Source organism: Thermobia domestica, chromosome 13, assembly GCF_964235325.1.
Source record: "Thermobia domestica chromosome 13, izTheDome1.hap1.1, whole genome shotgun sequence".
Lineage (NCBI taxonomy): Eukaryota > Metazoa > Arthropoda > Insecta > Zygentoma > Lepismatidae > Thermobia > Thermobia domestica.
In genome coordinates this window covers 154,852,041-154,866,396 of record NC_137466.1, presented here as the reverse complement: position 1 = coordinate 154,866,396, position 14,356 = coordinate 154,852,041, and the positions used below count along the sequence as shown (strand labels likewise).

The following is a 14,356-nucleotide window of genomic DNA, read 5'->3' as shown; positions in this document are numbered from 1 at the left end:
ACCCAATTATCTCATCACTTAATACGCAATTTCTATTTGATTCTTGATTATTTGTCGCGTTTAATTACCGTACGGTAAGTGGAAAAGGTTGATAAATTATATACAAGGGTGTTTTAAAAATCTCCTGACATAGGGTAACTCTGTTATTATCAGAGTTTTACAACAAAATGTAAGAGGGAAAACCATCTCCAAATATGATGTTTTCAATCTAAACTGAAGGATTTTTTTTTTTTAAATCGGACGAGCCATTTTGGCTGTTCACTCTTTATGCATCCAATGTTAATTGAAAATGCAACGTTGCCATTTACCTGTACCCACAACATAAGTGAATGAAGTTACTGTTTGAAATGGGGGATGACCATCGACATGTTAGCGTAAAGGACAGTAACTTCATTCACTTATATTGTGGGTCCAAGTAAATGGCAACGTTGCATAAAGAGTATACAGCCCAAGCGGCTCGTCCGATTTTAAAAAAATCCTTTACTTTAGATTGAAAACATTATATTCGGAGGTGGTTTTTCCTCTTATATTTTGTTGTAACTCTGGTAATAACAGATTTACCCTATGTCAGGGACTTTTGAGGCACCCTGTATATAATCAGGTTTTGGTTTATAATTTTTAACACATATTTTATACTAATCTGTTTGTTTGTCGTTCAGACAGATTGGAGGAGCTTGGCCTAGAACCAGTGTTAAAGATTCTGAAATTCTTAAACCTTACTGTTGAACCTCCCATGGAAGGATCATTTGAAAATTTTGATTGGTTAGCGACACTAGCAAATATTCAGAGAAACTTGGGGACAGGAATACTGATTGGATTCTGGGTCAGCGAAGATTTAATGAATACCAGTCGAAATACTATGGTGGTAAGTTTATTCAAATAATTTATTTTTTACGACTTAATGTATTTGTTTGACTAAGAAAATAACATATAATTAAAATAATAACATTTAAATCAACAATTCTGATTCATGAATCAGAAATGTAGCCATTAAGTTTTTGTTGAGAGAGCATACACTACTTTAGCAGGGAGTATAAATCTCTACATGGTGTTGGTCTTGACTAGAAAACAGTAAGCCGTGTTGTCATTTTATAACAAAAGAGGTCAGCGTTATCAAATATTATACAAGCCCAGTGGTTCTCAACCTTTTTTGACTGACAAGGAACTTTACTGAACATCCAGGACATCGGAACGCACTTGCTTGATATTTTTATTGTAAATAATAATAATAATAATAATAATAATAATAATAATAATAATAATAATAATAAGAAGAAGAAGAAGAAGAAGAAGAAGAAGAAGAGTGAAACCTATTAATTTTTATGATGACTGTATATAACACTGAGCATTATTGCTACCGCTGGAGGTATTGACTGGTACAGTCTGTCTCGATTTTAACTAATTATTGTTAAATTCTTCATGATTTTTAAATTCTAAAATTTCACAACACACCTTAGCGGACTGCGCGATACACCAGTGTGATACACATCGGTTGAGAACCACTGTACTAGTCTGTAAGCTATTTCTGGAAAGTTGCGCTAAGCAGGAGTAAAAGTAGATCTGAAAATGGGGGGAGGGGGCGGTAGGTAGCAGCATGATGTCACGCCGTCCCCTTGCCTATCTTTGCCCATTGTAATTTTTTTTAGAAACTGGAGGGACGCCGTACATATTTTTGGGCGTTCCCCCGCGTTCCCTTGCACTTTTACCCTTAGCGCTAAGTTAAATTTGGGCTACTGGCTTTATTACCTTTATACTGTATTAGCTAAAAAGTTAAAGATCAGTTTATTTCTAAAAGGGTTAGTATCTAATTATCATGTTTATGAACTAATAAATTGGCATGACGTTTATGGATTAATACATACTCTGTACTATGTATTCTGTAGTTACATATTTTCGTTTATGAAGCAAAGGGTAGGCCTATTTCGAATTGTCTTTAATTTATAGAAAACTCAGCTAACCCATTAACGATTCTGTTAAATGTTTTTATACCTACAAATTGGTAGCTAGAGTGATAGCGAAACTTTCTGAAGCCTATTCAATTTTGAGATAAGCAATGAGATCACCTTTAAGGATAGAAAAAGGCTGTTTCAATTAGTTTTAAATTATTCTTTAAACAAAAATTCCAAGATAAAGTTATTTTAAGTGACTTTGAGTTCATATTTTTTTTTCTTTTTCTTTGATCAGGTTGATCAGGTGTCTCCTGGATTTAGTCAAAGATATTTGCTGGACCCAAAGAGATTTCAAAAGGAAATTGACGCATATAGAAGATATATTGAGGATATGATCGAGACCTATGAAATTAAATTATGGGCTAATGAAACACGTTCAAAACATTCTGTTAAGCTAGAAAATAGTACGGCTAAAGAATTCGCCGATGAAATTATGAACATCACCATCCAACTAGCTAAGGTAAATACTGAAATGAAAACTAATATTGAAATTTATATTTTATGGATCGTAAAGTAACGTATGAACATCATTATATCTTTCTAAATATCTAATAATAAATTATACTAAACGTTAACTGTCAATGCCTAAAAACTACCAGTATTTTTTTGTTTTAATGAAAAATTTATAAGCAATGAAGAGTATAAAAATTTAGAAAGTAAGCCAATTAGTATCTGCAATAAACTTTTAAGTGAACTAATACGAGGGTTATCCAGAAAGTGACAGACGTTTTGGCCTAGCGCGGCAGTGAGCGGAGCTACAGTCACCATCTTGGTGTCAGAACGTTACCACACTGAGTACGTATCCAGCTGTGGTAGCATGAGGACTCCGATGTTCTTACTATGCTTTCTGTGATGTGTTACAATGTGCACTGCCATTTGTGAGGTGGTTTCTTTGATTAGACTTTTGTTGGCAAAAAACCACAAGTCAATTGAAATCCATCGCCAACTGTGTGAAATGTACGGACATGGAATAATGAGTGTATCTTTATGTCCACACACAGCCAAGCGTATCCGAGAGCTATTGGATAATTTTTGATGAGAGGTATTCGATCACCCACCATGCAACCCGGATTTGGCCTCGAGCGACTACCACCTCTTCCCAGCGGTGAAGACATGTCTAGCTACACAACGCTTTGATGCTAACGCCGAACTACATGCCGGTGTAAGCCAGTGGTTGAAATCGTAAGCGGCAGATTTTCTACCGCTACGGTATTGAAAAACTTGTGTTACGGTATGACAAATGCCTTAATTTGCATGGCGATTAGGTGGAAAAATAGCTTAAAAGTATACCTTTCAAATATATGTAGCTAATTCAATTTTGTTCGTTCATTCTGTTACTTTTATATTTCAAAATGTATGTTACTTTTTGGGTAGCCATCGTGTAGTGCAGAAATTTGGGTGCGCAACAATTGTGAAGTCATAAACTGCGCACTTAAGTTTCTTAGCTGTGGAAACAAATATTACTTAGTTTATTTTAAGAACATTTTGTAGATATTACCTAGCTCACTTTCAATATTTTCTATAGCTCCTTCAATATCTTCACTGTCTTTAAATAAGGTTGTGGAGCCATCCAACTAATATGAGGGGCCCGTGAAAAACATATACGAGTTTAAGTCAAAAATTATTCGCAGTTTTGCCATAACTCTTCTTACATTGTTGATACTGATGACCTCTGTCCTTGTTTATTTTATTGTAATGCTGTTGTGGTCATGCTATGAAAGTTTAATCCTAATTCCTCATTTGCCTTGCTTTTGTTGCAGATAGATCATGGCCGCTCCATTAGAAGTTTGCACCAAAGAGGAACAACAAGCAATGATCTGGTTTTTGTGGTCGGAAGGTGTACCAGGGGCCGCAATCCATAAAAGACTTTCGGCAAATTACTGGAACAGTGTCTGTCTCAACGGAATGTCTACGAATAGATTGAAAAAAATTCAAAAATGGGTCGCACAAGTGTTACACACGAGGAAGGAACCGAACGACCATCTACTGTATGGCCACAAATGATGACAACATTGAACGTGCACGTGAAGTGGTTCTGTTAGACAAACGAGTGACTATTGATGAAGTGGCACATCGTCTATAAATTAGTCATGGTTCCTGATACATCTTCCAACCACAAAAACCGGATTACTGCTCGTTGTTCTTCTTTGGGGCAAACTTCTAATCGAGCGGCCATGCTCTATCTGCAACAAAAACAAGACAAATTAAGATCAAACTGCATGACCATAACAGCATAACAATAAAATAAACGAGGACAGAGGTTGTGGTCGTTCAACGTACAAGGACGTTCAAAGAGCACATTGCCTGGTAACGAGAGGAGCACCCGCGTCTTTTACCTGCAAAATATTTTGATGAAAGTAGTTGATGAAATCTAGGGATGCAATTGGAAACGAAACACTTCGTTCGACTTTCGAGAATATATTTGCGAATTATACATTAACAAAAGTTAAGGAAGGATATTCTGTAAAAGGAAAAGAAAAAAAATAATAGTCAGCTACTTAATTTTCGGAAACTGCTGGGTTAATAGTCCACTTTCACTTTGTTGGTTCTTACGGATTTTCATGCACAAGTTCAGCACTGCCACTTTGCAATAACACATTCCAAACTAGGATCTTCTATGGGCCGCCTCCTCCGCTGCTGCCTACCGGACTCGAACCAAGACGAAGAAGAAGGGCGAGTCATGCTTGGACTGCACTTTATCGGTAGTAGACAGCACGTGGCTAGGAGTGTTGCCAGATCCCTCGCCGAGAACGTGTGGTTCCAGCTCCCACCACAAGGTCAGTATGAAAAATGTAAGAAAAGTTATGGCAAAATTGCGGATAATTTTTGTCTTACCCTGTTATTTTCTCAAGTGTGATTTATTTACTTATGTTTTTATTTCAAATTTGAAATTCTTGCCGAACTATTTATGGTCGGCGGTCATACATACGTTCAAGTTTGCCAGTTATGTTTATTTTATTTTATTTAGAATAATGGAAAAGAAACAAAAAACAAAGAGCCTTTAACATAATATATATTCTTACTTGGCTACTTTTATTAAAAATGTAGTTACTAACAGTGCTTGACGTTCGTAAGGGAAAAAGGAATTACAGACTTGCTAAAAATTTGTTTGGGCTCCCGTCAAATCTAACAAAACAGAAGCAGAAAGGCGTATTTCAACACTGACCCACAAATTTCGAGCCATCCACACATACTTCAATGTTGTTCTCAGAACCCTATACAAGGCACATGCAAATTCTAGCTCCGGTTTGTAACATTCATTACGATTACCAAGCGCATTTGTGAGAGAAGGACGAAGATGGATAAAACACAGTAAGCTCGGGAAAAACATTCCACGTGGTCTATACTATCAATTGCTTGAATTATGGAAAAACATCTAAAGGCCGAACAACGAAGGGCAGAAATCCCTACTGCTAGTAAAGGTTTTGGGTTTGGTCTCTTAGGACAAGAATTTGTAATTCTGTTCATCGGGTCACTGGGCAAGTGACCACCAGACCAATGTGTTAAAATTATCCCTGATTGTTAGGCCTTTGAATAAAAATGTATACCAAAAATTTCATTGTTACTCGTACCTTAGCTATTTCATGAAGCCTTGTGAACTCTACCATAGTCCTACAGATAAACACTGAAAAAGTAAAAATGAGAAATTGCTAAAGAAATACGAGTTTGTATTAGGGTACGAAATTACAAAGAACAGAAAAAAAAACCTGTATGTATGTTATAGTTGTTCGTTTTGACTCCTTTATATTCCATCTTATGTCGACCAGTGCAAATCCTTCTCCAATAGGTGTAAATACTGGATAATTATAAAATACAAGAATAATTATCTGCTATAACTATAAAATAGACATAAATACTGTATACTTTAGTGAAAGAATTTTCAGTTTTGAATGTTCACTACATTGGATGCTGTCTCTTGTTTTGATAACATAACGCTACTTGAAATTTCATCTGGTGTCATTCATTCTTTGATTCTGTTACGTACAAAATAGCTACTATCTAAATAAATTTGTTAATGCTGAATACACAGTTTTAGCTTTGCATTTTCCAAATTGACCTGTCTTTAGATTTAACACACCGTTTCCGTATGTGTTCAGTTTATGCATAAGCTAAGAGTTTATTTATTGAGAAGAAATGGTATATACGAACATATTTTTTTCGCAATTATGTTTCCTTAAATAAATAATGTTATACTCTGACATCTGTTATGAATCACAAGTTTGTTTAAACACTTTCAAAAAACTATGTAGACCTATAGTTTTCAGAATATACAGTGTACATATATGTGCATCTGTTATAGATCATGACTCCTGCTGAAGAAAGAAGAGACATAAATACCATGTATCATATGATATCTGTGGAAGCTTTGCAAAATTTAACCAATGGAAATGATACCAGTGAGAAGGGAGAGGTAAGTGTTTAGTGTGTTAGCAAGCTTAGGTAGCAAAGTTAACATAGCAAGTTTTGCTAAGAATATTCTTGCAAGAGAAGCATTAAGGCCTGCTATACATTATGGAATAGATCCTAGGAAATTTCTTACGATTTCTCCTAGTCAAAATCTCAACGTGTAAGGCATCAGATAGCATGTCATTTCCTATGTTTTGAACGATCCTATGAGATTTCTTTTGTTTACAGCACGCTCTATTTCGGAAAGAAAATTTGTTCGATTTATGCGACATCAGGTGAGAGAAAGTGAAACCACATTTGTTTTCTTCCCGCCCCACCAGCCGCCATATTTGTCCAGAATACGAAATGATCTGCGCACAATATTTACGAGGGAATCATGAACATGTTAACACTATTCATATATTGCCAATTGCTTGTTCAACTGTAGGCGCCATTTTTTTTCACCACAATGCACTATGGATCAACATCTCGCAACGTCATTCGGTCAGACAGGAAAAATCTTCTCATGTATGGTACAAAAGGATAGGATTTCCAACGACATATGTCGTAAAATTTTTTCCTAAGATAAATCCGAAGATATTTCCTAGGATTTATCTCATAGTGTATAGAAGGCCTAAGATACAGTAGTAGATCACCAGATTGTCAGTAAAATATAGTTTATACTTTACAGTTTACAGCAAGATACCTTCAGATTTTTATACAGTGAAACCTCTCTAAAGCGGACAGGCGTGGGGAATCAAAAATTGTCCGCTATAGAGAGGTGTCCGCCTTAAAGAGATTTCAATATTTTCTTACGTAAATTAGTAAACATTGTAATGTGCAATTAGAAAAAATATTTGTGCATGAATCATGTATTTACGATTATTACCAAAATGTTACTGTACCTGCATTATCCTCCGCCATCCAATACTCTATGTTCGAGGCACAACATGGAAATAAGATGTTATAGTTCTCTGCACTTTACATTTATCATTACTTACTGCGTTTTCAGTATGTTGTTTAATTTGTGGATTAATTGCAGTCCAGTAGTGTAATTAATTAATTTTTGAGACAATATGTGTACCCGCGGGCAAGAACTACCGAACTTGTCTTCTGCTTAGAGATTCCAGCGGGACAGCAGAATAATGTGCCATCCCAAAGGCAACTGTCAATCACTTTTGTGTCTAAAACAGGTTGGGTGGGAATAGAATGCAAGTAAAGGACATGAGAGTGTCGTTCAACAGAAAAGCTTTGTCTGGGTTGCTGAGCAGACAGTTGAGGAAGCAAAATGTTGTCAAAATACTTCCTTGGTGACACATGTATGAATTACTAAAAATGTATTATACAGTACTTTTCAACTTGTTTCTAGAGAAAGTGTCCGTAATACGGAGGTAAATAGTACATATTAAAGACAGAAAAGACTGTCCGTGTCCGTACTAGAGAGTGTCCGCTTTAGAGAGGTTTGCCAATATGTTTTTTCCTATTATAGTGTTTGGGGATTACAAAATATGTCCGTTAAGGGAGGTGTCCGCTTTATAGAGGTGTCCGTTAGTAGAGGTTTCACTGTACTAGAAAATGATATACAGTGACAGATCTAGAAGGTAAAAACTGAGGTGGGCCAGCCAGAAAATGATACAAAGTGGCGGATTGGCAGGATTTTATTATAAACTTTTAAAAATATATAAATATAACTTAAATGATTTTTGTCACTCCAAAAACTGAAGCCTTAGGCTCCCAGACCCTGGACTAGATCAGTCACTGATGATACCTTCTCATTTTAAACCTATTTTTAAAATTACTTTATTTCATTCTAAATGTCACTGCTTTTTGACGGTTTCCTTGAAGGGAATCATATGACTCGGATCCCATGTTAAACTTAATTCTCACGTAACCTCAGTGCTTGTTGAGACGTTAAATTTCAAATAAGGAAAGCTATTGTGATAACTACTGTATATCTCACCTGCTATTATAGAGTGAGTAACTGCAGTTGTGGTTTTTAATCACAAAGAGCATGGATCGCGACTTGCTAACTCTACAAGGTAATACGTATATGTCTTAACTATGGGTGTTTTTTTTTTCAAAATAGTATATCAGGGTACGAAGAAGATTCTATTATTATTAGGTCAGAGATGTGATACGTTATTCATTACCGTTCTCCCGTTTTCTCGAACATTCTCATTCCATCAATTATTAATCACTCAATTCTGTTCATTATCCGTCTCCTTTATCCTAAAGCAAGGCTCCCAACCTGTATGTCGCGCAATCCCATAGGGTGAGTTGGGAAATTTTAGAATTAACAAATCGTGAAGCATTTAATAATAATTAGTTAAAATTAATTTTGAGACAGACTGTACCAGTCAACATCTCCAGTGGCAGCAATAATGCTTACTATTACACAGGATCACTATTTCGTAGAAACGTATAGCCTTGCAGTACTGTAATCTTTATTATTATTATTATTAATAATAATAATAATAATAATAATAATAATAATAATAATAATAATAATAGAAATAATAATAATAATAATAATAAGCTAGTGTGTCGCAATGTTGTGAGCGGTCAGTGAAATGTGTCGTCAGTCAAAAAAAAAAAGATTGGGAACCAGGGGCGTCATTTAGGGGGGCAGAGAGGGGCATTTGCCCCCTGAGTTAGAGATTTATATAGATTTTATCAATAGAATAGTACAGGGTGCGGCACGTAAAACCGGCCCGTCGTAATATTCTGGTATATTGTGCTTTTGGCAACACTTAAATAATCTACCTTCCTACCAAGAGATGGCGTGTCGAGGTCGGGTCGACTTACGTGACCTGCAGCAGTCACGTGCAGCCGCAGCCAGTGAAACTTGTCGAAACCAGTTGAGAAAAAGGTCTCGTTGTGTTAAGCCGGGTGAGTGTCAGTGTGTGATAATGCCGTATTCGATACCCGAGCGTGTTGCCATTGTTGAAGGGTTCATTCTCACTGGATCTTCTGGGAAAACAAAGAATTTGTTTCGGGAGAAATTTCCAGGACGTTCTGTGCCAGCAAAAAGCACCATTCAGGAATTGATTGAAAAATGGCGGCGTACAGGATCGGTTCAAAATGCTCCCAGGAACAGACGACCATCTGTCTGCACACCTGAATTAAAGATGCAGGTGGAGGAGATAATGACAAGAAGTACTCGAAAGTCAACCAGGAGATTGAGTCAACAGGTTCATGCGAGTGAGAGAAGTTGCAGACTTGTTTTAAGGGGACTGAAGTTAAAACCGTACCGGATAAGTGTTGTGCAAGAACTGAAGGAGCCTGGCCTGCAGAAGAGGGTGCATTTCTGTTCATGGCTGTTGAGCAATGTTGCCAGTGGTTTCTTGGATCCACTAATGCTCATCATGAGTGACGAGGCGTAGTTCCACCTGTCTGGGTACGTAAATTCCCAAAACAACCGGTATTGGTCGACAGAAAATCCACACGCAATCCACCAGGTACCCTTGCATGATGAGAAGATTGGTGTTTGGTGTGCCATTTCCGCCACACGCGTTATTGGGCCCATATTCTTTGAGACGACAGTGAACAGTGACGTGTATATGGGAATCCTGGAGGAGTTTTATACACACTTGACCGAAGAGGAGCGTCAGTTATGTTACTTTCAGCAGGACGGTGCAACATGCCACATATCAGCTGTATCATTGTCCCTTGTGCATGAGATGTTTACACCAGAGAGGACAATCAGCAAAGGCTTGTGGCCTCCTCGGTCACCAGACTTGTCCACGTGTGACTTTTACTTATGGGGACTGTTAAAGGGAAGAGTATACGAAACAAATCCACACACAATTGAAGAACTCAAGACCAGGATCCAGGATGTCAGCAATAGCATTACAACACAAGAACTGACAAGGGTATATATGAATCTCCTCAATCGTGCTCACATGTGTGTTGAAGTGGGCGGAGGACACTTTCAGCACCTGCTGTGAAGGTGAGTAGTCATATTCAATACATTACATTTCATTTATGTGTTCACTTTACGGGCCGGTTTTTACTTGCCACACCCTGTAGTAAGTCAGTGAAAAACGCGAAATTTTGCTATATCAAGGGGTCTTGCCACCCCCCAAGCCAAATCTGAAATGACGTTACTGTTGGGAACCACTGGTCTAAAGGATATAAGCCTAACTATGTGACGTTAATTTAAAGATGTAATATAATTTTCATTTTTCTAACACATATCTAAGAAGATAATTGCTTCCGAAATAAAGTCTTTCATTTACTCATTTAAAATTTAAAGTTACGGTGATATTTTTAAATTTAAAGTTACAGTGATACTACGAGTTACGAGAATCCTATATCACTAGCAATTCAAATTATGACTGAAATACGTATATTCATAAACAAGTTACAGTGTCACGTGCACATTACGTGCAGGACTTGGTTTGTGAGCAACCATGGAGTCGCATTCAGCATGATGTCTTGTCTTGACTCAAATCCCTCCTTTTTAATGACATTTACAGCTTCTGAAATAACCAAACGTCTCACGGAGCCATGTCAGGTGAATAGAGAGCCTGACGACACACATGAATGTTATGTTTGTCTATGAAAGCCTGAATTAAATTTTGCGGAAACTCTCCTCATGCTCAAATTCTCTTTCAAAATCAAATGTACCGGTCCAACTAATTTTTTTTTTTTTTACCTGGGTATCGCCAATACAGTATCGCTGCTCAAGTGTTTCTATTAAAAAAAAAAAATCCGATGACCGCTCACTACACGTCTTCACCTCCATTGACAAACTCAGTTCCTAGTTTTTGACCATTTACTGTAAATCCTGGCCAAAATTGATGGAGATCCATCAATATGGTTCTTGAGATTTTTTTTCTCCCTGTCGGACGGATAGTTGGACACAATGACAGGAGTTTGAGGGAACCCAAGTCCTTGAAAATGCTCCAACTTGCGAGTGAAGGTACGACTAACGACCATAAAAGTACGATATAAAACGCTGAAAGTACGATACACAAGGACTGAAACGTTCATTTTAGCTCTAGCTATCTATTACAAGAAACATAATTCAAAATTCGTTTTTGTCCAAGAGTTATTATATATACTAAAGGATGGATTTAAGTCACCGTTACCCGTTAAGGTGTTAACGGATTGACTCCATTAATGAACGAGGTCGAGAAACTCGCTTTCCCCCAAAAGTTATCATGTACACTAACGGATGGATGTAAATCACCGTTACCTGTTAAGGTGTTAACGGATTGACTTCATTAACAAACAAGGTCGATATAATCACTCTAGTTATCTATTTCAAGAAACATAATTCAAAAATTCTTTTGTCCAAGAGTTATTATGTAGACTAAAGGATGGATATGATGGATAAGCCATCGTTAATGTTATCACAACTAGTGAATGTGTTAACGGATTGACTTCATTAACGAACGAGGTCGAGATAATCACTCTAGCTATGTATTCCAAGAAACATAATTCAAAATTCGTTTTTGTCCAAGAGTTATTATATAGACTAAAGGATGGATTTAAGTCATCGTTACCCGTTAAGTTGTTAACGGATTGATTCCACTAACGAACGAGGTCGAGAAACTCGCTTTCCTCCAAGAGTTATCGTGTAGACTAACGGATGGATGTAAATCACCGTTACCTGTTAAGGTGTTAACGGATTGACTTCATTAACAAAGGAGGTCGAGATAATCACTCTAGATCTATTGCAAGAAACATAATTCAAAAATTATTTTGTCCAAGAGTTATTATGTAGACTAAAGGATGGATGTAAGTCACCTTACCTCTTAACGTGTTAACGGATCATCTCCATTAATGAACCCCGCCCTGATAATCGCTCGAGATATCTATTGCAAAAAAATAAAAAATTCGTCCGTATTAACAGTACAATCTTATTAGGTCTAATAACGTGATCCTAATTAGCAAACTAACACAAAGCCAGGAACAAGTGTCATTAGACAGGGATTCTAGGGAGGCTAAATACAGGCAAAGAAGTGAACCACAATCAAGTTGCAGTGAGGTATAACCAAGTTCCGAGAACTTGGAAACGCCCCTGGGTGTCTCAATTTTAGTGGGTAGGGAGTTTTTTTTTTTTTTTTTTTGTAAAGAATAGCCCCTTCCATTCTTCCATCGATTCTCTCAAAGGCAGCTTTCTACGACACTTCCCAAATTTAAAATACAGTTTGGTTAGTCTTTATTAGTTTGTGTTCCAAATGTACTGTTTACTGTGCTGCATTTATAATTGTCATTTGTAATAAGTAAATAAAACTGCATAAGATATGCAAATTGAATTTTTTTTTGATAATTCGTTTCGGAACGAATAAAATAACCCTATCTCCATTATTTTATGTGAAAAAAAAAATCTATTATGGCTAAGAAATCTTTCAAGATTCGGGTAACGTTTTGGTACTAATTAATCTCTGGTAAATTGAGGTTACACTATACTTTAATTACTGTTATTTTCTCTTTCTTTTATTCTAAACCATAGATACTTATAATTTTGAACTAAATAAACTTGTTTTCTAATCTACTGGATAACACATTAAATTATCGTTAAATCGTAAAAATAGACTTTTATTTAGGAAGCTGCCGTTCCTACCTATTCACGGTTTCTACATCATTGGCTTTGTAACGAATCAGACAATCAGACTTTTGAATGATATTACACATAAGTCTCCCTGATACAAAGTTCGGGACTAATGCGTGCATTTTCCGATAACTTATTTGGGTGTCCCTAAGCACGACCCAGGACGAAGATACCTCCACGTTCCCTTGTTTTAAGATGTTTCTTGAATTATTGCAGTGCGGATAATAAATATCAAGGTTAAAGAAAGTCAAACCTATAATGTAGAGTAAAATTAGTGAAAAATTAAAAATAAAGTATCCTTTAGGGAGTTCTTGAATGTATATACCATAATTACCTTAATATATAGTTCTTACATTATTATATTCAGAATGAACCAGGTTTACGAATGGTACTACCATGCACGCCTCACAGGTGCAAAATCCGGCAAAATTCGGTAAGTGTCCTGGGAAAATATGTTGAGGAATTTCGTCGACCCTAGCGGGGGCCCCAGGGTCAAATACGAGGTACCAAAAGTATCTAAAATCCGAAGGTGCCTCGTAATTGCACGAAAAGTATATTTTTTAATCATTTACCTTATCTAGCTTATATGAGGGTGACTCAGGAAGTGGTAATGCCTCAAAGGTTATACCTTTATTTGCTTTGGCAGCACAGATACAGATATCAGTGGAAAGCTTGCAATGTCTGCTACAAATGGTGGCATCATTTTTCAACATAGTCCCCATTACGGGCAACTCACTTGCGCCAACGCGAAACAAGGTTTTTCATGCCGTCGACGAAGAATTGTGGTGGCTGCTGGTGACGCCATTCCCGAACTGCTTCCACCTCCGCGTCACAAGTGTAGCGTTGGCCTTTAAGGTGATTCTTAAGTTCGGGGAAGAGTCAAAAGTCGCAGGGCGCAAAATCTGAACTGTAGGCAGGATGAGACAGAATGTCAACAACGCTTTGTCAGCAGATGGAACAACTTTCAGGTTTTTCGGCGGAGAAGAGCACGCGTGGCAGTACTGCATCGACTGATGCTTCGTTTCCTGGTCGTAGGGGGTCTAATGGTGTATCCATGACTCGTCGTCTGGGCACATAACCTTCCACAGCAGTCAAGAATTCAATGACAGCCCGCTGTTTCAACCAGACGTCACCACTGTATGCCATGGATTGCTACATTACTCTGGAACGAGAAGAGATAGGAAGATGAAACAAGTGACATTCTATAGCTTAAACATCAGTGCATTAATGATAAACAGTTCAGAATGTTGGTAGTACAATTAAGCATTGGGCTTGGAGGCATTACTTTCTGAATCATCCTCGTATCTTTGCCCAGAGAAAGCATATTTTCATTTGTATATGGTACCCTTATGTACGTGTAAGAACAGTTGCTATATACAATCTATTAAGTACATTTAATTAACAGTCAACCCATGACGTCTGTTTTTGATTATGTGGTAGATATAATAATTTAAAAAAA

The 14,356-nt window shown here is 37.0% G+C and overlaps 1 protein-coding gene across 1 annotated transcript in view; it reads left to right on the top strand.

The window, feature by feature from the left end:
• The window catches only part of LOC145667825 (endothelin-converting enzyme 2-like), a 249,678-nt gene that overhangs the window by 209,839 nt on the left and 25,483 nt on the right, over positions 1 to 14,356 (top strand). The window contains exons 7-9 of the mRNA XM_081735257.1: positions 660 to 865; positions 2,185 to 2,409; positions 6,250 to 6,360. Of these exons, the coding sequence (XP_081591383.1) occupies positions 660 to 865; positions 2,185 to 2,409; positions 6,250 to 6,360 (542 nt within the window). The remainder of the gene's footprint in view (positions 1 to 659; positions 866 to 2,184; positions 2,410 to 6,249; positions 6,361 to 14,356) is intronic.